At 41.8% G+C, this 27229-nt stretch overlaps 1 protein-coding gene across 2 annotated transcripts in view; it reads right to left on the bottom strand.

Moving 5' to 3' along the window:
* Positions 1-1271: 1271 nt before the first annotated feature.
* SCARB1 (scavenger receptor class B member 1) overlaps positions 1272-27229 on the bottom strand; it is a 185187-nt gene continuing 159229 nt past the window's right edge. Inside the window, exons 9-13 of one of the 2 annotated variants that reach the window (XM_068243865.1) lie at positions 20671-20744; positions 20317-20368; positions 17131-17277; positions 7805-7930; positions 5191-5276 (exon numbers count right to left, since the gene is read on the bottom strand). In XM_068243865.1, coding sequence (XP_068099966.1) covers positions 7805-7930; positions 17131-17277; positions 20317-20368; positions 20671-20744 — 399 coding nt within the window. In that variant the 3' untranslated portion in view covers positions 5191-5276. Of the gene's footprint in view, positions 5277-7804; positions 7931-17130; positions 17278-20316; positions 20369-20670; positions 20745-27229 lie in introns of both variants that reach the window. The other variant, XM_068243872.1, reaches the window with a different exon arrangement.

Below are 27229 nucleotides of genomic sequence, written 5' to 3'. Positions count from 1 at the left end.
ACGCTAGCAGCAATACATTACCTGCTCCGCCGGCGCGAGTTCCATGGTCTCCGTTGTCTTCTCTGCTGGGCTCCGGCTGGCTTCACTTCCTGTCCCGGCAGGAAGTTTAAACAGTAGAGCACCCTCTACTGTTTAAGCTTTCCCGGACAGGAAGTACAGTGAAGCTGCAGGCCTGGAGCCCAGAGCGGAGAAGACAGTGGAGACCGGGGGACTCGCGCCGGCCGGATCAGGCAATGTATGCAGGGGGGCGGCGGCAGCAGCAACTTCACAGATTGTGAATAGATTTCAGCATGAAACTGGTCACAATCTGGTTGCAGTAAAGGCAGCCATACGATCCCTCTCTGATCAGATTCGATCAGAGAGGGATCTATCTGTTGGTCGATCTGATGGCAAAATCGACCAGTGTATGGCCACCTTTAGAAAAGCATGTCACCAATCTGACTAACAGATTTGCAAGTCTGGCTTGTAACAATTACTAAGTGATTGCACTTAAAGTGGACTAAACCAAACATTTTAATTCAAAATATTTAGTTGCACCACTGACACATAGAAAGATAAATAAACACTCCTTCAAACCTATGATCATTTCAGTGCATGCTTTTCACCCTTCTCTTTTCATTGCTAGGGTTATACTGGGGGCAGCCATTAGCAATTCCTCCATTGCTGGACACCATCTCCTCCACCAGTTTGCCGGAAAAATCCCGGCAATATGAAAGGAAGGGAGGGGTTCCTCCAATAAATGTAAAATATTTTATATTTGTCATCACGCAGCTGAAAAAAGGCTGCTATTTATTATAATTTAGAAAATACATTTTATTTCTGAAATCTTGCATTTTTAATTTGGGTCCACTTTAAGCTTGCATAGAGCACAGAAGTGATCATGACCAGCCAGATACACACAAATATATGCATTGATCATGTTGAGCAGCATGTGATCCAGTTTGAAGTCCTAGTTCATCTTCTGTCACGTGACTGAACAGGGGGTCAGCTTCAACTTGCTAACTTCCTGTAAAATCTCAAGACAAGTAGTGAAAAATATGAACCAAGACCTAATGAACAGCTTCTAAATAGAATAATAACACCTGTAACAACAACTTGGGAAAATCTAAAATTGTTTTTACTTATTTGCTGTAATTTTTTTGTGGACATTCTAAGCCTGTTTTAGATCACTAGGAGCCCCACGTCTGGCTTCCCTGAGTAGGGGTTTCAACAGGACTGGCTGGGTAGATTAAAAAATCATTTTGGCAGGTAAAACATTCACAAATGTGCACTGTATTTCAGTGGTATAATTAGCGGTTTTCTTGAAGTTCAACTTCCAATAGAAAATGGCAGAGCATTCGAGAGGTTGTCTTAAACCTAATCTAAATGGCAAACAAAATCCATCTCCATACTAGAAGACAGACAGACATGTTCATTCATTCAATATCAGGCCTCACTAGAACACCATTTTTTCTAAGCACATAAAAAAGTAGCAAAAGCCCCTTGTGTGGCTTGACAAGTCAATTTTATAAAGTGGGTACTGTCAATAAAATATATTTGTATACACAATATATTCAATCACATATACACATGTATGAATTATACATACAGAATTTACATGGCTTACAGTTTATAAATTACTTTCAGATCGATATAAAAAAGGCACCAGGAGTCTGTAATTCGCTACAATATTCACACTCGTTCTGTGCACAGCATGTAAACAGATGTAGTAACACAGGTGCGGTTGAGATGCTTTGAATCCAGTCATTTTTTAAAAAGGCAGAGAACATCCATATGTATTAGTGTCAGAGAACAATGGCGTGTTGAAGTCACTGCTGTAACTCACTGGTAAGAGGTGTTGTTCTCTTGTGACCATTTCATTGTCCACTTTATGCTGGGGTGGAGAGAAGAAACTCCAGGAGTGGCAGGCTGGAGCCAGGAATAAGGCAGAGAAGACTCCACCTTACTTCTGATAGCATGGAAGAAGCCATTACAGTGGCTTTACCAAATCGGTGTCAAAACTAAAAGAAACAGCAGTTCTGTATGGGCTTTGCCTTTACTTTATGCAACCTGAACTTTGCATAAGTAAAAAGGTAACTAAGAGCCAAGCAGAATGGCTTACAGTGGGATGCTATCAAGCCTTTGGTTTTTGTTATTTTATAGGACTAGAATGAAAAGCACCACACGATTACAAATGTCATTTTTGTTTAACAGTTACAGTTTTGTTTTTCAGATCCAAAATGAAGAACCCCTACATCCCCAGACTACCATTCCTTCCCAAGAAGATATATGGAACAGAACATATCTGCAATAGAACAGGATATATGAGAGAATATCAATACGTCGTACTGCATTATACAGCAGAAAGCTTGCAGTATCCATAAGAGAACATGCTTGGTGAAATCTTCTCTGGTGGTGCAATGTAGTAGGCCAGGCAAGTGGTCAATATAGTTTAGATACAGTCCACCTGACCCACCACAAACTGAATAGTGTATGCCTACCTTTCATTCCCCACTTTGATTTTTATTAAAATTATGTTTGGGATTAAACTGTAGTCCAAAGAAGGGGGGTACTTCATTAGATAAATGTTAGACCTGAAAAAACGTTAAAGCTCAAACGAAACCAAGTTCTTGAATGGACTTAGAATAGCAAGTTTCCCAGCTGCCCTAGAAAACATGGAGGTTCTATGGTGTCTACTGGGAGGTAAGCACCCATATGCATCTACAGCACCTGCACTGCATAATATAAGTCTGTTGCAGCTTAAGGATTTTGGCACACTTCTCACCCTGAGTGGTTTTTCCCCAGTACTATTACTGAAGAGGTGCAATTAATACCTGTGCTGGATCAGCACAACTGTGTCACAAAGTTAAAGGAGAACTAATGAGAGATATATGGAGGCTGCCATATTTATTTCCTTTTAAGCAACACCAGTTGCCTGGCTATTCAGCTAATCCTCTGCCTCTAATACTTTCAGCCATAGGCCCTGAACAAGCATGCAGCAGATCAGGTGTTTCTGACAAATTTAGACAGATATGACAAGATTAGCTGCATGCTGGTTTCTGGTGTGATTCAGACACTTCTTTAGGCAAATAGACCATCAAGGCTGCCAGGCAACTGGTATTGCTTAAAAGGAAATAAATATGGCAGCCTCCATATCCCTCTCACTACAGTTCTCCTTTAAGCGTGTCCAATTAAAATACAGCCATTCCTGATCCTGTACTAACACTAAACTGGAGAGAAAGCTATTGGACAGTAAGTAGTGATCAACCTGGAATAAGATACTGTACAAGGGCCTAAAGAGGGCCACTAATGATCCAATCTTACCAAATCTATGTACTAGAAGAGTAAACAGTGAATATATTCAATAGATACTATAGGCAATTCCCTTATATTACATAGACATGGTAAGCTTGGATGAAAAAGACTGGATCATTAGTGGCCACCATTAGAATATTAGGCAAAAAAAAAAACAAAAAAAAATTTCCTGGCAAGGCAGCTTTTCCCGTCTGATAAACACACTTAAAGGATGAACACTGACAGTTAAACATCTGGTAAAATTAACCGCTCTACTATTCAGCTATATATCATGGATCTAAAATGCATCATAGCGTATGCCATTTATGATGAATTCTTTGAAGTGCATTGAGCAGTTTCTCAAATAAGTCCTTTACTACTTTGGATTGTAAGATGGAAATTTTCCAGCATTGCAGGACTTTCCATGGTTTAAGGTGCTAGTGCACTTATTGCTAGGCATAGACTGTGCAATTTTCCCTCAGATCGATGGGTCGAAACAATCATTTTGGACAGGTCCAATCTGCTCCCAAGTGATAACTGGATTGATTTTGTGCAGTAGTGATCTGAAAATCGATCCAGCTATTCATTGGGAGCGGATTGGTCATGCTGGAAATGATCATTTTGACCAGTCTGAGAGAAAATGGTTTCGCGTATACCAAGCATTGCACGTAAGTGTAGTAAAATGTCTGACATGGGATTTTGTACAGTAGAGAAATACATGCTTGCATTTTATTTTGTCCTGTTTAAGATAGAAGCATGACTCGGCTAGCTATTCTCCCCCTAACATCTGCTGCTTTGTGTGCTGAAGTGTAGAGAAAGATCTGGATAGAGTGGATAAGAAGCTTACAAGGACACAGGACCTTTCAGCTCTCTTTTCCTAAGAAGGGATTCGCACACATGGCAGTTATTTTAGCATCATGGTTTTCTCTCTGATCTTTTACTGAACAACCTGGGGTGAGATGCCAGTATCTTAAAGAGTTGCTAAGGCCAATAATACAAGGATGTTGAGTTACTGATAATGGTCCCATTGAGACATTTTAACCTTACTTATAAGTATACAAACGTGCTACAAGTCAGTGTTTCATGTAATACTGTACTTATGGAATGCTAAGCAGAATGAATACCTCACAAGTCTACTTCGTCCTCCATTTAGTGCTTTTGGTCCAGTGTTGGTCACAGTAGACGCCCTCAGCATTACGTAATATACATATATTCTGTTGAAATTGGGTCTATGGAATTCTACAACTGTTAAGGTAGCAATGATCATTTGTTTAAATTGAATCAGAAAAACAAAACAAAAACACAGCCCTAATGGGAATCCAAACCGTATTACTGACCAAACTGCAAGATTCTGAATCAAACATTCACAAGAAGATTCCTGCTCATTCCATTAATGTCAGAGTCCCTGTACAGGAAACCGCAAATTACCTGGGTGAACTTCCATGCCTAGGACTATTGGCATTATGGGTTTTGAAATGAAGAACTGTGATTAAGGACTTGAGCCTGAGGAAGGGGAAAGACTGGTTGTAGTATGCAGCAAGCCTTGCACACCAACATCATAGGTTACAACGGAAATCCACTTTACTCTACAAGGTCAGGGTTATTGGTCTTTCGGCCATTTCCCTGAGGTTTAGATTTCTGAAACCTCTAGAATACATTTTTCCCTCAAACTCAATGTCCGATTGGCAGATAGTAGTCATCCAAACTATGTCAAACACACTCTTCGGTCATGAACGATATTTGGTTTTCATCTTATTTTCAAAAACTTGACATTTTTGTGCAGAAAGCTGAACTGCATTGTCTAGTGACATCATCTGGAACCCAAACAAGCTTAAGTGATTAAAACTGTCCCTCTGAAGCAGGTATTCCAAAAGGGTCCATTAAGTTAGGCAGCAATGTATTAGGTTTCAGGTGAAGTATCATCTGCCTCTGAGTAGTTTTGCAGCTTCGGAATCTTGATGGGATTCAGTCTCACCTGTATCTTGCAGGATGGTCTCGGAATTCTAACAAACAAAGAAATGTCATCAGTAATTCACTAATGGAGAAAAGTATACCGGAATTTGACCAATGGAGAATTGTAAAAATCGGATTGGCTGATGAACTAAGGATTTTGTTGGTTGGCATTTATAAGTGTATGTGTCTAGCAGTGCACATCACTGACAAAATAGGTTGGAAAACCATCCTGGTGTTGCTGTGGCAGCCATTTTGTCCTCTGTATGCAGATTACAAACTCACTTCATATGTTTAGCAACAATTTTATTGTAATCCAACTAGTTTCCACTGAAAGTACTTTGCTTTTTTTGGACACAATGAAGGAATGATGTGGATGGCAGTGATGTGCTGAATATTGTATGGAACAAGGTGGTATGTAGAAAAATGCATGGCAAACAATACAAATAAGTAGCAATATAAACCATTTGTTGGTTAGTGCTGTTTAATAGGTTAGTAAAATTAAGTTGTCTTTTTAGCAAAGCATTCAGTCCATATTTCATTCACCTGAGCGTAAAAAAAGGTATTACATTTAATTTGAAATCTACATTCATGTACAGAAATCAAATTTAAAAAAACAAAAAAATACTCCATGAATGAATGAAATTGGACTAGCATATAAGCTTTGTGACACTTGCACTTTAATAAGCCATCCTAAGGTGTATTTTACGTTTATACAGTCCACCAGGGAAATCTGTGCTATCCTGTTCTACCCTGCCCCAAAACTCCATAAAAAGTCAAAAACATAAAAAAAGCCTCAGTTTTGCAAATATGAGTACTCAGTAATGATTCCACAAGTCACTGCTGAATACCAGGGTTCAGGTTGCAGCTACCTGATCATACCATAATAGCGTAACCTGTTGTGTTATTTCACTGCTTCAAAGTGAAATTCTGTAATAACAGTAGCTGTATACAATGTGAAATCCTGCTTTATTTCCAGCTGTAGGAATTCACAACTGTTCATAGCCCAGAACATAGTTAATGACTTACTGTGAACATGACATTCGATAAACTGGTGTACTACAAAGAAGTTTTAAGCTACTCAAAACGTGAAAGTGCCTGAATCCATAGATAAGAATGCAAAGTAATCTCACCTATGTAGATACAAACTGTGACTGTATTGCATTAGGATTATCAAGTGACATGCAAAACCTCTTCCATCCACTACAGCCCCCCACATTCATAATCCTCAAAAGCTACATGGAGTGATTAGGATTTTTTTTGTCCTATAAGTGGTTAGATTACGTCCATACAAAATACCATACTCTATCTACGGCAGATCTAACAAAATTCACCAATATAGCAGTTGTATCTTACGTGGACACGCATTTTCATGAAAGCAGCCACCTGACTGTTTTAATTCCAGTCTTGATAACTAAGAACTCTGCATTTAGCAGAATGGTTGTGGAAAACTGGTCTCGTGAAGCCAAAGACCTCTTACAGCAGGGATCACACACTTCCTTTTAAGCAATCTTGGAAAAACACAGACCTGGTTCACACCACAAAATTGCAATCTCTAGGGCTCATCGATTGCGATTTTGCAAAAACAGAGCGATTTTAGAATGAAAATGCATTTTTTGCCCATTCCTTTAAAGCTGAATTGCTCCAAAAAGAATGCAGCTGTGGGAACACCCTCATAGGGCTGCATTAGCCAAGTGCTTTTCAAAAGGTGGAAAGCACTCAAAACCGCTCTTGGTGTGAACCAGCCCCAACAGATGACCATTCACAGTCTTCATCAGGAAAGAAGAACATTACAGGCTGCAAAGATGGACAAATGGTCTTTACTAAACCCCTACTCCCCACAAAAAAAAAAAAAAAATGATCGAGGTGCTCAAACTTCAATTCTCAACCTAATAAAAGTGATTACCTTCTAGGTCACATTTATGCCATATATTTCATGTTGGCCCCCTTTGTTTAATTTTCATCAACAAGAACCACTAGACAGTAACTCATCCAAGCACAGAGTCAGTAGTCAGCAAAGCATGCAATAAGCGTGACTTAGTTTAGCGCTAAGTATTAGTTCCAGATGCCTTTATCCAGCACCATGTTCATTAATTTTACAATAAAGACATTTGGTAATACAGAAAGAAAAAAAAAATAAGATTTGAAAAATATATTTTGCCCAAAAAAACCAAAAAAATAAACATCTGGGCTTAATCACAGTGGGACGATGCGTTGTAATGAGACGTTAAAGTCACAACGCAGCATTACAAAACAATAAATAAAAAGTCAGTAACACAATGCTGCATTACCGTTGCATACAGTAGGTACAGTAAAGAATACAGGCAATGAAAAGTATGCTTCTCTGCAGCTGGTAATGTGCATTTAGAGGTAATGCACTGCGCTACCATAATGCTACACGTTACAATGTGACGCTAACATCGCACTGTGAACGTCCCATAGGCTTATCATTGCAGTGCGGTAAGCTGCATTATAAGAGTTTATAAGCGTTTATAATGCAGCACCGCAACATCCCACTGTGAATGTAGCCTCTAAGTATACTTAAATGAAAACAACTGCCACTTTTTTACCTTGTACGCACCTATAATTTGGCTTCCTGTAGCACTGCTCCGTTAGAAGAGGAGGTCAACTTTTCTGTTTGGGCTTTACTGATCTCAAGATTTTCATCAAACTTTTTATTACTATTCCCAAATAAGAAGACCTTTTCCTAAAAAAATAATTACGCTTATTTGTCATTTCAGGTGAAGGGTAAATAGAAACAAGTCAACTGCAAAAATGTAAAATGTGAAAATGCCCATCTGTCAGTCACAGATGGGGCTACATAAATATTTAGGAATTTAGAAAGTTTTTTTTTTTTAATTAAGTGCATTATGGTCTTTGAATTAAAATTGGAATTTTTGTTTATCAATTAAGCTGATTGCAAAATTACTGCAATTGTGGTTGTATATGAAGGTCAGATTCTGCCAACTATAAGGGGTAAAAATAAATAAAGGGTAGTGGCATTATGAATTATCACAGGTCTAATTTCAGAGAAACACTGATTAAGAGCAAATTGAGTATTTAGTTTGCTATTGCCTCCAAGTGCAAGAATACAATTCAAAGGATCTTTAAAGTAAAATAAGGATGCTTACCAAGCGTAATAAGGCCCCCCCCCCCCCCCCCTTAGCTACTCACACACACCCAAAAAAACTATAATTCCTCAAGTTCTTAAAAAAGGTACATAAGGTGTAGACTTGTTTTGCACAGATGAATGCATTGGTTTTTTTTTTTGCAGAGCAACAAAAATGGTCATACAGATCTACTTTATCTACGGTAATCTCTGACCTTCATTATTGCCCTGCAAAAGCAAATACACATTGAGAGTCAAGTGCAGCTCCAAGGTGGACAAATCTAAAGTATGGTTAGAATCTCTCTTTAACCACTTCACAACGGAGGGGTTTTACCCCTGAAGCACCAGCGCGATTTGTACATTGCAGCGCTGCTTCCATTGATTTTTTACTGTGATATGATTGGTTATTGGGGACTGGGGTCCCCATAACCAATCATTGCACTGCAGAGCGGGGGTGTGTGCGTGCACGCGCGGGTCGCGGGGGCGCGCGATCGCGCGCTGCACGTTTGTTTACATTTCTTTGTTATCAATGGAGACTGCTTCTGTTTGAAGCAGTCTCCATTGTGTCCGCAATCGGCGCGTCTAATTGGATTTAGGGACGCTTGTTCCTAACATCCAATTAGTCACCTGCTGTGCTGGCTGGCTGGCTGGAGTGTGTGCACGAGGTCCCCGCCCACTCCCAGCCAGTAAACAAACAAGTGCGCCTTTCTCCGTCCCTGGGGGTGAAGCGGTGCGCAGAGGGACGGAGAAATTTAGCACTGGGGGGTAAAGTGGTTAATCATTCTGGTGTGTTTTCCTGAAAAGATGAGGACTAAGGATGCCACTTCCACAGTAGTTTAATATGGTGCTTTAAATATATTCGTTTCCTCATTTAAAGGGATAGGCAAGTCTTAGGCAACCAGAATTCATTATGGCTGCTCAGCTTGACAATTCAGTCGTCTCATGTGGCCTTTTTCTCCCCACTCAGCTCCTAGGCTGTGTGTGGCTCTGGCTGTCACAGGTGTACAGGATACAAATGTGTATGGGGCATATACTTTCAAAGGATGCTGCAGACAAGTGCATAGGTTCCTATATGGGAGCAGGGAATGAGCAGAAGCAGTAATCTGGAATGTATCTGAATTTTTTTGTCAGCAGCCATAGAAGTGGCCACTTGTCCCCCACCCCCCAGAGACAACGCTCCTAAAGTATGCCTTTAAAAAGGGAAATTCTTTTTAGTTGATAACAGCTCAGTACATTCAGTTTTGCTTTATATACGAGGGCCAATGGCAAACCATTTCAGTTTTTAGCGTGCTTTCTTTGTATGTACCAAAAAAAAATATATATATGAGCATGTCAACATTTTTTGTATGAAGTTACTTTGTGTTATACATGGGTTTTATGGCTTTTTCTTGATTACTGGGAATTTCCACTTCTACAAAGGGCCTGGAGGATAAAATGGTTTTCTGAAAACTCATTGTCACTGCACAGAAAGTGTCTGGTTGGCAAAGACATAGGTGCCACAGGCAACAGGTGTCCCTTTAAATATTGAATAAATGTCCATGAACAACAAAGACCACCACATTCTGTTGAAATGAGGGGGACAAGTGCCATCACATATTTGAGATAAAATGTCCTTATGTAAAACAAAACTGGTTTAAACTTTTTTTTTTAAATAAAATTGTATATTTAATATTTTTTTTTGAATTATCTGAGGTTATTCATGATTGGATTTGAGTTGTTTGAATCAATCATTTTCACTGTATATTGGAATAATCAACCAAATCTAGGATGGAGAAACATTAGTATGTTTAGTATAGTGGTGGACTGATTTCATTCTGTGCTGTGTGGGAAGCAATTCAAGCCTGAAATACAAAATCTGCCTTACAGACAAGCATCAGCCATCGATTCAAACAAGACTGTAAAAACAAACAAACACATACAAGTGAGTGAAACACAGCAGATATACAGTGATTAGAATGTTGATGGAACAAGACAAATTAAATGACCATGAGTAACAGAAGAGTATGATGAAGAACGTTTAAGGCCTTAAGTACCATTTAACAATTATGAAATTATGAATAAATGACAGTACATATTACTTCTGTCAGGTAACTTGCTTTTAAAACACAAGGATGTGCGTTTTAAAAGATTAGATTTGTTAAAGGCTTCCATAGCAGAATGGCAACTGGAAAAAAAAAATGTCATGTTGATTTAGGTTATATACAGTATCTAGAATATAAAGGTTAAAGTTCATCAATGACCACTACAACAGATTCCCGTATTTTTCGGACCATAAGACGCACTTTTTCTTCCCCAAAAGTGGGGTGAAAAAGTGACTGCGTCTTGTGGTCCGAATATGACATCAAAGTCATGCAGTGCGGAATGAGCGAGGCGGCCAAAGTGGCAGCAGCAGAGCTGTGCGAGCAGGAGAGAGATCTGCACTTCATATCTCCGCTCTCCAACAAGCTCCAGATGCATTGCACTGCGCGGCTAGTTACCCCGGTATTCCCATCATGTGACCATGGGCTGCGGTGTCCTGCGGTCTCGCATCTTAGTTGTAGAGGAATCTTCTAACCTCAGCGCAGAAGCCATTGGGCAGCCGTGATCGGCAGATCGCCGCACGCTGGGAAGGGCTGTATCAGTAAGGACATCGGGTGTCCTGCGGTCTCTCATATCAGACGTAGCAGAATCTTCTAACTTCAGCATAGGAGCCATTGGGCAGCCGTGATCGGCAGAATCCCCCGCGCTGAGTCGCCACTAAACAAGTTCCTTCATCCCCGCTCTGCAATTGTAACTTTCATTGCCGTTATTCTATTGGCTGCGATGGTCTCTCCGGTGGGACAAAAGCTGTGTTTGCGGGCCAATCACTGCACTCGCTTGCGCAAGCGAGTGCAGTGATTGGCCCGCAGACACAGCTGTTATCCCGCCGGAGAGACCATCACAGCCAATAGAACGGCAATGAAAGTTAATGCAGAGCGGGGATGAAGGAACTTGTTTAGTGGCGACTCAGCGCGGGGGATTCTGCCGATCACGGCTGCCCAATGGCTCCTATGCTGAAGTTAGAAGATTCTGCTACGTCTGATATGAGAGACCGCAGGACACCCGATGTCCTTACTGATACAGCCCTTCCCAGCGTGCGGCGATCTGCCGATCACGGCTGCCCAATGGCTTCTGCGCTGATACAGCCCTTCCCAGCGTGCAGCGATGCCAGCCTGGGGCAAGCATGACACAACTTCCCTGCGCGCAGCATGTGGAGCAGAGACGCAGGGAGGTGAGGGGATCGTTGCGAGCACTGGCATATCGGGTGTCCATTGGAGGAAGGGACCCACAGGCAGAGAAACCACGGCTATTGGAAGAGCCAGGTCAGCTCTGCAAAGGGTAAGCTTTTTATCTCTCTGTGGGTAAGCTGTTGCGGTCTGAACTGAGCCACCTATACATGCATGCATGGTGCCGGTGTGTGGGGTTCCTTATAGTATGTGGGGGAGGGGAGGCACTGGGCTCTATTCATAAAACATCTGTGGCGAAAAAACTCCTGGAGGGAAAATACCGCAGCGGTATTTTAGACTTCTGGGTGGTCATTCATAAAAATCTAGCCAGCTGCGATGCAAGTGCGGAGATCTCCCGCTGAAAGCTGGCGGTAAGCTGTCGGAAGGCATGCGGAAACACTTCAGCCGGCAGAGTCCCTCCGTGCACTGCTCTCTCTGGGAGGTCTGTCCCATTCACTTGTATGTAATCCGCAAAATCAGAGGAAGCGGTATTTCCCGTCCACATACCGCTTCCTCTAATCTTTATGAATGGCCATTTTGTTACTTTTTTCTAGATAAATCTAGAAAAACACTGGAGAAGGCGGAATTTTTTCACTCTGCTGGGGGATTGTAGATTTTCATGCGGGAACAGCTTTTATGAATGCCCACTTTGCTAAATGGACGGGAAAATCCGCTGTTTTGAGCGGAAAACTTGCGGTAAGGTTTTATGAATAGAGCCCACTGTGTGAGAAGAGGGGTAGTGGCATATGTGGGGGCCTGAGTTCAGAAATAAAACACTGTGTGATGGAGGGAGGTGATGCTTTGTAATGGAATGATCAGGAAGTGAGTGGAGGAGGGGATGTTTAGGCTTTTGGTTTATGGTGGGTACCAGGTAGATGGAGGTAGTGCTGCTGTATAGGGGGTAATAGTCTATTTGGAAAGGAGACAGATGAATGGCTGTTGGCAAGGGTAGGATGGGCTGGAGATGCAGTGAATGGGGGCTGCTGGTGAGGCTGGAATGGGCTGAGGCTGCAGTGAATGTGTGGGTTAGTGTAGCTAGTGGGGGCAGTGGGAGATGCTTTAGCTGGAGTAGCCGCAGGGGTTACTTTAGCTGGTTAATGTAGATTAGGAGATGGGGAAAGTTTGGGGATGGGCAGGGTGATGCTCCACAAGATGCCCCTCACCATGGATGCACCAGGCTTTGTTTTTTCCCTGGTTTTTGTCCTCTAAACCTACGTGCGTCTTATGGTCCGGAGCGTCTTATGGTCCGAAAAATACGGTATATTGTACAGAATCTAGATTATTTAAATGTAAAACTTTAGTAGAAAACAAGGCAAGCAAAAAAACAAAAACAAAACCTTCCACCTGAGTGCTTCAATATTATAGTCTTATATTCTGGGGATCCTACAAAAAATATTACATAACGGTTTGGTGGAAAGTGAGTAAGCACAGCTGTATGAAATGGCTCAACTGTTAATGTAGCTGGCAAGGAATAGAGATTTACCTTCACAGAGGTTTACAAGAATTAGTAGCATAATATTTTCTCCAACTACTGGAGGCAGTTTCAACAGTAAGAAGTTAATTGTGTAACTTATGTCCAAATGGGCATGGAGATCAGAGATTGGCAAGGATGGGTCTCACTGCAAGTTTATACATGGCTTTGCAATGGTAATTTTGAAGAGCCAAGTGGTCAAAACCGGGTACGAAAGAAGCTCTGGCTTTCAGTTTCTTATCTCTGCACCATATTTTAGAAAAATGCAATACATTTAAAGAAGTCATTTGAAGTGTGAAGAATTTGTAACCATGGATTGTAAAAGGTCATGCACTTTCATGAAAGTCCTTTTAAAGGCTTTTTTTTAAATGTCCAATTAGGACACTATGCATTGTATGTTGCAAGGTTAACATCGCTAGGTTATTGGGTTTTACAGTAGGTTGATTTTTTGCTGCGATGTAAATTAGGATTCTGTAACACTTTCATTTTCACACCAAATCCATAGCAGTCTGTTGCAACAGGCAATAGTATTGCAACAGGCAATATTATTGCATCCCAACACTATAATATTTTATGGTACAGTCACGTCAGGTGTGGTGGATCCTGTCAGAGTAATGCACAGCAGGTTGTGCATTTCCCGGACAATGTGCAAGTCCACAGTGGCAATGGAAGTATATTTTCATTATACTGTATGGTTGCATTGCATGTTTAACACGCTATGCGACTTTTTGCCACGGCTTCATTTTTACCCCAATACAAGCACATTGGGCCAGATCACATTCACTTTCTCAGTTATTTTTCCTGGGTGATTTTCTCACACCTGATCAATAAAATGCCATTTAAGCTACCAGCAAGCAAGAAAATACTGGCAGTCCTTTCTCCCCTACTTTAGTACTTAAAAAAATTAACTTTTTAGCACTCTGCAATTGAAAAAGTATCTCCTAGGTGAAACTTCAGCGAAAAAGTGAATTGGATTGGGCTGATAGTGTGATAGGAGTACACAGATTTCACTACTAGATAGGATAGTACGATCTCCCCGAGCAGAGTTGGCAAAATATATAAAAAAAAAAAAAAGTAGTTTGGAAGAAAAAAAAAAGTAGTTTGGAAGAAAAAAAAAAGTAGTTTGGAAGAAAAAAAAAAAAAAAATATATGTGATGGACCAGTTGACACCATTAGCCCATAAAATTCCATTTGGTTCAGAATGGTCTGAGTAGCAGCCATGACCGAACCAGCAACTACTAATGTGACAGTTTGCTTAGCAACAGGTATACTTTTAGCATGCAACACATTGGGCTCCATTCACAAGCAGGAATCAGCTGATTTTACCAAACATCAGGTTAAATGTCAATGCATTAAAGCAGCATGGAAAAGTAAAAACTGCCGATTTGTGAGGTAAATACCTCAATTATTATTATTACCAACGCTTAATAAATTCAGTAATAAATAAAATGTTTGGGATTTAAAGGGAACCTGTACTGCGTAAAATTTTAAACAAACACATGAGGTAACTTCAAATGAACATTACAGTTACTTTGCCATCAGTTCCTCTCAGAAGCTCACCATTTTCTTCTGACAATGATCCCTTCCAGTTCCGACAACATTTTGTCAGAACTGAAATATATCAGTTGCTGTCAGTTACAGCTGAGAGGAGAACTGAAATGTCCATGTTTCCCTATGGCTCAAGTGGACGATGTTACAGTTGTAACTGTGTGCTTACCAGAAAGCTGTTATGGTGTAATGGCCATTTTCAAAATGGAGGACTGAGAATTCCATTGATCACAGTGGACAAACAGGATACAGAAGAGGAAAAGGAGATTGAGGAGTAGACTACACAGGAGGCAAGTATGACTTGTATATGTTTATTTTGACTTACATTTTCAGTTCAGGTTTTCTTTAAGACAGCAGCTGTTGGTAACTAGTAAACAGTCATGTGGTAAAATTGACAGGGAAAGGAGACAGCCAATAGGAGGAGGAGTCATGTCCTAGTAGTCACTCAATTGGTGCCTATACACTACTGGACAGCATATAAGTAATGTAACCATATTTTTTGGACCATAAGACCATAACTAGGTTTACAGGACAAAAAACAGAAAAACTAAAACAAAAACCTAGAGCGTCCATGGTGCAGGGGCATCTTATGGATCTTCTCCCCCCCCCCCCGCCCCCCCATTACGCCCCTTTTGTACCTCTTGCGTCCCCTTTGTACCTGTTGCATCTCCCTTGGGTACTTTTCTGCCTCCCTGTGTCCTCTTAGGTGCCCCCAGGCAAATAGGTGTCCTCTGTATCCCTGCCAGCAATTATGTGCTGCCCGTGTCTACGCCAGCAATTATGCGCTCCCCATGTCGCCGAAGTGAAGGTAGATGGAGCTTGGCTGTGAGATGGACCACAGGAACAGAATAAGACGGAGGGCGACAGGACACAGGGAGCACATACATGTCGGTGGGATTCCAATGGGGGGGGGGGGGGGGGTTTGGGAAACGACACATGGCACGTAGCATTCGGACCATAAGACGCATTGACTCCCACCCCCCCCCCCCCCATGTTTGGAGGAATAAAACTTTGTTATATGGTCCAAAAAAATACAGTAATCAGCAGCCCGATGAGCATGGCTTACCAGACAGGGATAAACTGCACTGGAGTCCAGGCTGCACTGAGCGGATTGTGGCGGAAGGAGTCTGTGGCACATGGGGACAGGGAGATGGGGGTGGAGGAGAGCAGCATCTTGCATTTATGAACCGCACTGTTAGGGCTGATTCACACGTTTACCGCCAAGTGTTCGGGACACATCGGCTAAATGCTCCCGCTTGAATGGGAGAGTTTAGCATCACGCGTTCACAGTCAATTGCGCAAATGCGGCGCTCCGATCCCGATTTAGCTCAGCATTTCATCTGGCCCAGGGTCGCCTAGCCGCCACTTCTTCATGTCCCCTTGCAGGGATGGCAAACCGAAAGTCGCTGTACCGCCACCCCTGAGTGAGACGCCGCGGCTTCCCAATTAGGGAAATTGTTATTTTTCACCTTTCCTCTGTACGGTTTCCTACCTTCTATACCCTTCCAAATGGTCGCTCGGAATTTACCTCCAGCATTGAGCTGCAGGTAAATTACCAAACATCTCACTTGTTTTATAGCATGTCCTATTCTCCGCGAATTCACATTTATGAGGTACTTGCGTCACAAAAGTCTGAAATTACCGATTAGTGAGGTAAATTACTGTTTTCCATGTGGTAACAGCCTTTATGATTTGACCGGTCACAAAATGTTTGGTAAAAATCAGTTTCCTGCCTTACCGCATGCAATAGGGTTTGTGATTTGAAGCTATTAAAGGGAAAGTCCGAGGAGGTGATTGAAAAAACAAAAAACCACATTTCCCCCCCCCCCCTCCTTACTTGGGGCTTCCTCCAGCCCCTTGCAGCCATTCTGTGCCCTCGCCGGTACAAGATGCCTACTGCACTTCAGCTTGCGGCTCACTGAGTTGCACTGACGTCATCTGGACTGTACTGCCCAGGCGCAGTACAGTCCGGATGACGTCCGTGTGGCTGCATGCTGAAGTGTAATAGATGCCAACTTGGCAAGGAGGGGACCGGGAGCCACCATAGCTGCAGCAAGGGCACAGGATGGTAGCCAGGGGCTGAAGGAAGACTCACGTAAGTGGATTCTAGTTTTTTTTAATGACCCCAGACCTTCCCTTATAGATTTTAAAATACATTTTCACTGAAATCAAATGACATATGGCAAAAGGTAATACACTGGGAAATCTAAAAAGCTTATACACAAACATTTTAGGTACAAATTTTGATTTCAACCATAGCAGCCAGACTAATTTCTATGCAATGGTTACTGAACAAATTTCTCAGTTGAATAAGCCTTTTAATGTACAGTTACTCTTTAATGTTCCATTTGATTTCACATGGTAAGAATTACAATTTGGCATCCAACCCTCTGTTTTTGCATCAGTCTTTGAAAGTTAAGTTGTATGCATCCACATATGGAAAATCCACAATAAAAGGAGTAAATGCATTGCAGGCATGCAAGGAGGTTGAAAGTGCAAGCTATAATAAACAGGGAGGGGTCAGTATCTCCTACCTGCTTTACAAAGGGAAGAACTGCTGCTATCAGGATGAAACACAGCCCCACCGCGATGAGGATGTACTGCATATATTCCATTACGATAGGAAGCACAATCAGAGTGTTGTAGTAGGTGTTATACACAGGACCATCAAGATATCCACTCTGCAAACAAGATTCAGAACAGAGGCAGCTCAGCTTCATGGCCTGTGCTTATTTTTGATGTTTAGTTAATGCAAAAGGTGTACAAGCAATTAACAGGCTATACATTTAGTACCCTTAAAAGGTGCCCATAAATCTAGCGATTTTGCTGTTCTACCGACCATTTGATTCACTAATTTTATTGAATCGAGAGATAATAGAGAGGGAATCAAGTGTGTTCCAGTATGCCCAATTGATGAAAAGTGGCTGATCTGTCGAATCGGCCAGCTTAGTCAATCGAGCAGGATGCAAGATATCAGATAGATCGCACAGGAAATCAGCTACTGATTACGTATTATTTGATCGACTCCCAACTGATTTTTGCATTCAGAGCATGGACACAACATTGGTTAGATCGATTAGTGTAGGCGAGTTGCATAGGATAGCGGTTGTAGTGTGGGTCACTAGTTGATCAACCTTACCGCCCCCAGTAACAGCTGAGCGATGTCAGTCCAGGTCTACATCGCATGTGCGGGGGGGGGGGGGGCTGCGCATGCGCAGTAGACCCTGACTGGCATCAACTGAGCCTTGTAACGGAGCACACCGCGGCTGAACGGCAGTCCGCGGGAGGACGGCATGGGTCTTAGATGTGTTTATGGGGCAGAAGGAAGCATCAGAGCTTTAGTGGCATTTGTCTTGGAGTTTCTTTAAGATGGCTCATCTTATTTGATTAGTGGTGTACATTGAAATCTGGGCTGGGTAGACTGGTAAATGTACAAAGTAAGTTACTGTTTGGCAGGCAAAATTAAATGGTTTTATCTGTCAATCTTGTAATGCATCCAGCCAGCCATGTAGTATAGGCAACTCTGCCCGCAACATTTCTTCCTGGCAGTTCAGAAACAGTCTGGGCAGTGTTCTACCCTCTTCCTACTGATTGGACAGTGTGGCACAGGAGCCAGTGGCTAGTCAGCATTCTGTCCTCTCCAGAAAACAAGCTCCAACTGTAAGGTTGTTCTCACCTGCAGCTGGATTACGTGTGGCCAATGGGAGAGCAGACGGTACAATGTCCTTTCTGATGGTCTGCAGTGATCCGGCTGGAGCCAGGGGCAGATGTGTTTCCCCATAGGCGTTATGGGAGGAAAGCATCCGCCTGGCCCGGGATTACCGCAGACTTCACAGAAGTGCTGCCCGCAGATCTGTTGCAGCGTGACAAATGTAAACGGCTCCTACGTATAACATAGGAGCCGCTCACTCCGCTTAGCAATGAGCGGAGAACAAAGAAAAAGTTCGTTCTCCTCTCGTGGGAACAGAGCCTTAGCAGATCAGCATGTATTACATTTCATAGGGTTATCAAGCCAACATTCACTTTGCTGGCCTGAATGCTCCTTAGTTCAAAAGTCTGCAGGAAGCTTCATGTAATTTTGTACAAATATGAGTGAGAAGAATTCTGTTTATATTTAGCACCAAACTGTAACCCATTGCCATGGTTTCCAGCCAGCTTTTACAGGCCTCCTTCACACTGGGAACCACAAAACACTAGCTAAATCGCTATCATTTGGCAAAGCAATTCTTCCCTGTACAGGAAATATTTTAGAGAGATTGCGTTTTGTGAATCGCTCATATAACATTGAAACGCAATTGCTCCCCGAAACAAAAACAAAAAAAAAAAAAAATGCTGCATGCAGCACTTGCGAGATTCCAACAAATTGCAGGCAATTGCCAAATGTGAACACTGCCATACCCACTACCTTACAGTAACGCTTTTCAAAACTCTTGCAATCCCCAGCGATTTTCTAGTGATTTTAGCAGCTTTTTCAAATGCTCCAGTGTGAATGGGGGCTAAAAGTTTCTGAGCCTCCAATTTTGAAACCTAAAGCATAAAGTCGGAGTCCACGTCAGCAGGGCTGTGGAGTCCGTACAAAAATCATTTGACTCCAAAGTATATGAAACCACCAACCCAGTTACCCAAAAAATTGCTCAGACTCCTTGACTCCAACTCCACAGCCCTGCACATCAGTGTGCCAAAACTTTCGCATCACCAAGTACAGATCTCATCTGATTTTTGTTGGCTTTAGCATTTTAATGCAGTGGCTTTATACCTAAAGATAGCACATACATGATACAATCATTCATTTGATTTTTACCTTTAAAATAAATAAAAAAAAGATTTCAGAAGAAAAACCAGGACATTTTTCTAGATAGGTACAACAAACCCTAACTGCATCTCACAGTTAAGCCAGGCAAGAGACAACCGGCAAAGTAAAGAGGAGGAGGAATCCAGGAAGATTCAAAAGTCCTACGAAGCAGGAGGGCATCTCTCCAACCCACCCCCCCCCCCCCCCCCACACACACACACACACACACACGCACCTCTTTTCAATACCAGTTGCCTGGCAGTCTTGTTGCACCCTTTGGCTGCAGTAGTGTCAGATTCACAAACCAGAAACAAGCATGTGTCTAATTCAGTCAGGCTTCGGTCAGAGATCCGGATCAGCATGCTTGTTCAGGGTCTATGGGTAACAGTATTGCAGGCAGATCAGCAAGACAGCCAGGCAGTTTGCATTGTTTAAAAGGAAAAAAAATATGTCAGCCTTCATATACCTCTTATGTCAGGTGTGCTTTAAAGGACAACTGAATTGAGAGGTATATGGAGGCCGACATTTATTTCCTTTTAAACAAAAAACAGTTGCCTGGCAGTCCTGCTGATCTCTTGGGTTGCAGTACTGTCTGAATCACACACATAACAAGCATGCAGCATCTGATCTGCATGCTCTCAGAGGATCAGCAGGACAGCCAGGCAATGTGTATCATTTAAAAAAGGAAATATGTAAGCCTCCCAATTTCTCATCTCGGGTTCCCTTTAAGCTTAGGTCCCAGAGTTCAAAATTAGCAAAGGTTTTCAGAGTGAGTGTCTGAAAATTTCAGGTTAGTGACAGTTGGATCGTTCTGATCCAATGAAGCTCTGTTCAGAACAAATGTATTCAGCACCACATAAGCCAGTGACGAGGTGTGGCGAGTTTGGATTTCAGAAGAGCAGTTAGACCTTGGCAAGCCAAAACTCACCTCTTCGAACCACAGCACTGGCAGGACGACAGTTGCAATGTCTCCAGTTTGGCTGAGGAAAAGAAAGATCACAACACATTAACTACCACCACAACTAAATACAACTATAAAAATGAAAACAAAAAAACACCCGTCTATGAGATGAGGAAATTTTAATTATGATGGGTCAGAGACCAGATACAGCTCTTTTTAAATGTAATGGATGGCCATACAGTATTTACTACATGTGTCGACAAACTCCTCCCACCATAATAATTAGCGAACAGGATTAAAGCGAGTAAAGCTTGGATCATTTAGCTTTTCCTGTACACACTCACACAAACAAAACATAAATAAATGCCGGGATAAACTTACTCAATTCCATCAACCTTCATTGCGAGTAAGCTGATCTGCATCCTAATTGAGCAATTCATGGGAATTCCTGTAAGCTAAATAAATGCAAAGTTACTTTGAGAAAAAATAAAAAAAAATAAATGTAAATACAATGAAGAGCAAGATTTCAGTAATCTACTTTATACTGTACATTAAAGGCAAATTAATAAATAGCACCCGAAAGCTAGTAATACGATAATCTATAAATGTGCTGGCCCACCCTACCCACCAGCATACAGCACTGAAAACTAATCTTCATTAATCACACATTATCCTGGACGACAACACTGAGGCACAATTATCCTCTACATAGGAGCAAAACCTAAAATATAAAACAAAAGAAATGAAGTGTTACCCATTATTGGAGTGCTCATAGCTGGCCCTGCTGCAAAAAGTCATACCAATACAATAATACAGATCAAGTCAGAGGGTGAGGCGAGAAAAAGGGAGCTTCTGCCAGTGGAATAGCTAGAAATTATGGGGCCCTATAGCAAAATTTTCATGGGGCCCTCAGAACTAGCCACTCTTGAGCAATGCCACCTGTCCCAAATCTAGAAATATGAGCTGATTGGGCAATTTACATTCCTATGCAGTGTACACTGACTGTGTCTCTTAGCCCAAGGACTATACACAGAGGGTTGAGAAACAATGGAAAGTTATTAGTGAACACATCAAGCAGAACCTGGGCCCCCTCTGCACCAGGGCCCCATAGCAGTTATGGCTATTGCTGCACCCCTGGCCTCTGCATTAACCCTTGTGACCTGCATTAGTCTAGAACACAGATGTCAAACCCCAGGCCTGGAGAGCCAGATCCATGCCAGTTTTTAGGATGGACTGAGAAAGAGGAATGTGTTCTACCTGATGGACCACACCTTTCCTGATTCAGACTCCTCAATTAAATTTGAGCTGTGTCAAAAAATGTGCAAGGACCTCGGCCCTCGAAGGACCGGTTTGACATCCCTGGTCTAAAGCATACATGTCAAAATCTGGCCAGTGAGCCAAATCTGGCCAACAGAGCCATCAAATCTGGCCTGCAAGTGGGTTCCCCACTACACATAGTTTTGCCCACTCTACACCACCAGGGAAGTTGTACTGAGAGGTTAAGACCTAGATCTTTTGGAAGCCATATGGGGAGAGGGAGAACCACTAAATACAAGGGAACTGTTTAAAGGGGAGTGAGATGGCCACTAGAAATTGAGGCTGGGCTGTGACTTGGTCCCAATGTTTAATTTCGGTCCAATTTAAGTTTGACAACCCTGGTCCAGAGGGTTCCTAGTGGCATTCAGTGTATGAACAATCTATCCCTTTGCAAGTTGCTTTGTGTGGTCTGAGGAAGCACGTAGAAAAAAAATATTTTTCCCACTCAGTTTCACCACACCCATGACAGACATTTAATGAACAAGAATTCTTGGCAAGCAACATAACTGCCAATGAACTTGAAATACAGGGCCAATTGCATGGCGTTAAACACCGCTGCTACTGCATGGCTGGGCAGGGGACATTCACTGAGCAGCCAGACGACAAGATCAGCTGGAATAGGGCAGGGACCCAGCAGCACAACATACTCTTATCCCAATGGAGACTTATTTTTTATTTTATTTTTACCAAAAAGAGGACATCCATGCAAAAAGCAGTGAACCATTACTGTAAGCGTGCATGAGGGCCCACTTGGAATTCCAAAAAGTGATAGCAATTGCCTAGCAACAACCATTTTACATTTAGAGATTGTACAGCAATTTGGGATTCTCATTCAGTGGAATGAGAAACATCACAATCGCTTTAAAAATGCTGCAGTGTTAATGATTTTATAGGAATGCATTGTATACAATGCTTTGCTGATCGCCTGTGATCAGCAAAGCATTGGAAAATACATGCAATGCGTCCCAGTGTGAATGGGCCCTTGCATTAGGGTGCCCTAAGAAAACTAGATCATCAGTTTGTTAAAATATCACCATGTTAATCTGGGTTGCAGCAAAGTGTAGCCAGAGCCAGTATCTTGCCTACACATGAAATTTTGATTATAAGTGTAAATTACATTAGAACGCTAAGCTTTCCCAATTTTGTTCATGTACCGTAATTGGTTATGCTGAGCAGCCTTTGATATTACTCTAAATGCAAAGCCATGCAATTTTACAGTGCATCTGGTGTGAAGCAAGGCAAGATCTGCCTTTTCTAGTATCGGTTATCTCACTGGAGCATAGCATAGGTAACATTACTTTGAATGTTCAACTGTGTCTGAAGGCGTAAAAATCAAATTTAAAGGGGGGGGGAAAGGATTTAGTAAGGATCCAATTTTTACTTACTGAGGGAAAAAAAAATTAAAACTAAAAACAAAAACACCACACTCCTGAATTTATAAAACTTGTAGTGGATGCTGCACGTCTAACCCACAAACTACTTAGCAGCCCCATCATTGACACGACCCAGGTTAGCAAAAAGGATCTAAAATTATTTTATATAGCAGCTGCTTTTCTAGAGGTTTTCTTTTATTTTATTTTTTTAATACATAGTGAAGAAATATTTAAACACAGCATGTTGAAACTTTTGTAAGAAAATACTCTTTGGACAACTAGAGCACAGACATTTGTTGCAGAGCAAGCCAGCTGCCTGTAGAGGGAGACAGAAAACTACTTTACATTGGGTGTCACAATAGCTGAATCAGTTTCCACTTTCATCTGGAGCATGTTTTCTCATTTTGCTTGGATCAGGAGATTATGAAACAGTTTATACAAAACATGGACTGTTCCAGGGTCGATGGACTGTTCAGAAAATATTTTATCTGCACAAGGATAGGCAGTTGAAAGTTTGTAGAACAGCAGTAACATCAGTTTTCTCTGAGATAGTGTATCTCCACCTGATTAAAATCAGCACTTTTCAATTATAACCAGTGGGAAGATATTTATTATGGCTGCAGGAGTGTTAGACACAAGATAAACCTGTTCATATCAATTTTTTTTTTGCTGAAGTTTAACTTATCTGGGCGTAGGAGGGGGTTAGTGTCAGTAAATGTCTGAGCTTTGTACTAGGCAGTATGCACACATCTGCAGGCAACACAAGGAAACCAGCAGTTTCTTGTACTGGCCCCCCAAAAATGCATAAGGAGGAGAACAGAAATTCACAGTACACCAGATCACATTTCTGAAAACACTTAGGCTGCTTTCACAGTGGGACGTTACAGGCGCACGTTAGAGCAGCCTGTAACGCAGCCCAACTCACAGTAATGAAAAATCAATGGGCTGGTCACAGTGCCCACATTGCGTTACAGTGTAACGCTGCACGTTCTATGAAAGTGAAGCATGCTGTGCGTTATACGCGGATTTAGCCGCGTTAGACTGTTTGCACATGCTCAGGAATGTTTTATTGTTTTTTTGTGTGCAGGAGAGGAAGGGAGAGTCCGCTATTTTGCCTAGCCACATGGCTAATTAAAGGGAACCTAAACTGAGAGGGATATGGCTGTTTCATTTTAAACAATACCAGTTGCCTGGAAGTCCTGCTGATCTCTTTACCTGCAGTAGTGGCTGAATCACAAACCTGAAACAAGTATGCAGCTAATCCAGTCTGACTTCAGTCAGTCAAAGCACCTGATCTGCATGCTTGTTGAGAGGCTGTGGCTAAAAGTATTCAAAACACAGGATCAGCAGGAGAGTCATACAACTGGTATTTTAAAAGGAAAAATCCATATCCTGCTCAGTTTAGAACAGGGACACCAGGAGCCCCGATAGTGTAGCACGGGACACTCAACAGTATGTGTAGAATACTCACAAGAATAGGTTGCAAGACCAGCAATCACAGTAACGGCTGGTGAGGAAAGCCCATCCTCACTAGGGTTCTTTAGTCTAAATGTAGGTCGCTCTCCAAGAAAAGAAAAATGGGTGTAAGGGTTCAAAGGAACCAACATACATGGCCAACACCCCGAGCATAGGGGGTTGGTGTGGGACATTACTGGGAGGGAGGAGGCGCCCCAAGATGTGATGTGTGGAAGGGATAATGTAAGCCGGATAAAACAAATAGGCTTACCTCTAAAAGGTGGTAGCCCAAATAAAGTAATATTTTTTTCATAGAAACCAGACACTTGAATGATGACGCATTTCATGGATCGGAGTCCGCTTCCTCAGAGCAAACAAAAGTGCCTCAATAATAGTGATTTGCGAACAGGGAGCGCCTCTCTGCTTGCAAATTATTGGGCTACCCCTTCTTTGGAGGTAAGACTATTTATGTTTTATCCAGCTTACATTATCTCTTCCACACATCACATCTTGGGGCGCCTCCCACCCACTTAATGTAGAAGCACATCTAGTACCGGTATTCTGCTTTAAATACCAATACCACTCTTGCCAACATTAATCTCATCCCACCAGGGCTGGTCAATCAAGCAGATTTCAAGCGGTGGTCTTGACACAAAAATCTGGGTCTGGTACCTTCTACATATTAGTGGGACTGAACAAATGGAGAGATCACGAGCAGAAGTTCTAAATCCCACGATCAAAACTTTTCAGATGTCTTCAGCTCAGACAGGTTAATCCAAGGCTTTCCATTAGACCTGGTCTTTTTATAAAAAGGCAACCCTAAACTGTCCAGAGTACCCTTGTCCTAACCAGAAGACCCCTTCCACATACCCATAGCCATGTGCAGACCCCATCTAGACTGGAAGACTTTCCATCTAAGCTGTCTGGAAAGAGGTGGTGGTGGGGGGGACCAAGGTTTATTTAGGCATGTCTGTAATATAATTGCATTGAATTCAGATTTGCTGAGCCTCTATACATACGAGAGCATTAATGGGAGGGGGGGGGGGGGGAACCTCCCCTTCGCTGAAAATTGCTTGTCAAAAGAGATGCCCAAAAAGTACTTTTACAAGTATATTCTCTGAACTGTATGCAAAACTGAAGGAGATTATCTGAGGTTCTGCCATGGCGTTTTATGTGTGAGGGGTTCACGAGTCTGCTAATCTTTGATTGCCTAGTCCTAAATTGAAGAAAAAATAAATAAAAAAAAAGTGTTACTTAACCACTTGACACCTGAGGCATTTTTTCTCTTGTGGACCAGAGCAATTTTCACCTGTCAGCGCTCCTCCCTTTCTTTTTCCAATAACTTAATCACTACTAATCACAGCGTAATGATCTATATCTTGTTTTTCTTGCCACCAATTAGGCTTTCTTTGGGAGTTACAGTATGCCAAGAATAATTTTATCCTAAATGCATTTTAACATGAATAATAAGAAAAAAAATTATAAAATGCATTCTTTTTCAGTTTTTGACCATTATAGTGTTAAAATAAAACATTCTACTGTGGATAAAAGCCACACATTTTATGTGCCCTTTTGTCCCGGTTATTGCAACGTTCAAAAAATTTCCCTAGTACAATGTATGGCGCCAATATTTCATTTGGAAATAGAGGTGCATTTTTTCAGTTTTGCGTCCATCATTAATTACAAGCCCATAAATTAAAAATTAATAGTAATATACTGCCTTGACATCAATTTTTAAAAAGTTCAGTCCCTAAGGTAACTACTTATATTTTTTTTTTTATGTAATTCCCCCCTCCCCCCTTATATAAATAAAAAAAAAAGTTTGGGTATTATGGGAGGGTGTGGGAGGGAAATAGTTAATTATATCAGTCAGTGTGGGGATTTTTATTAAATAAAAAGCAATTTTGGTGCAATATACTTTTTGGCCACAAGATGTCCTCAGTCGTCATTTCCGATTCACGTACGTAAGCACGTGAATCGGAAGTAATCCGTGGCTGTGTAACACAGGAAGATACAATGAATGCCGGCGTCTCGTAGACGCTGGTATTCATTGAATCGGGGACTTAGATTTATGAATGGGACCTGCGGTCCCATTCATTAACTTCCCCTCTATGCGGCGGTAACGGCGGTGCGCGCGCACGCGCGAACGGGAGCGAGCGGCGGCTGCATGCCGCTGCAGACTTGTTTTCACGGCCCTGCTGCATCCTGTCTTTTTTCCAGGGCCGTGATTATACTGCACGGCATGCAGCAAGTAGTTAATACATTGGACAGGAATGAGAGGGTGGTAAAAAGAAATTAAAGGGGCACTACAGTAAAACTAAAATTTAATATATGTGCAAACCTATACAAATAAGTAGTATGGTTTTTTTCCAGAGTAAAATGAGCCATAAATTAATTTTCTACTATGTTGTTGTCACTTACAGTAGATTGTAAAATCTGACAGAAGTGACAGGTTTTGGACTAGTCAATCTCTATATAGGGGATTCTCAGGGATATATTTCAAAAGCACTTAGTGAATGGCAGTTGCTCTGTCCAACTGCCAAAAAACTGTAGCGAGCAGGGAAGCTAGCCAGCATCATTGTTTAAATCATTTTTAGTGAATATCTTTATACAGAATAAAAGCCTTGCTGAGAATCCCCTATAAAGAGATGGACTAGCCCAAACCCTGTCGCTTCTGTCAGATTTCTTCAACCTACTGCAAGTGACAGCAACATAGGAGAAAAGTAATTTATGGCTCATTTTCTCTGGAACAACAAAACAAAACAAAACAAAACGTACTTATTTGTCTGTTTGCA

The sequence above is a fragment of the Hyperolius riggenbachi genome, chromosome 1, assembly GCF_040937935.1.
Source record: "Hyperolius riggenbachi isolate aHypRig1 chromosome 1, aHypRig1.pri, whole genome shotgun sequence".
Taxonomy (NCBI): domain Eukaryota; kingdom Metazoa; phylum Chordata; class Amphibia; order Anura; family Hyperoliidae; genus Hyperolius; species Hyperolius riggenbachi.
The sequence above is the reverse complement of the archived record's forward strand: the minus strand, read 5'-3'. Positions and strand labels throughout refer to the sequence as shown.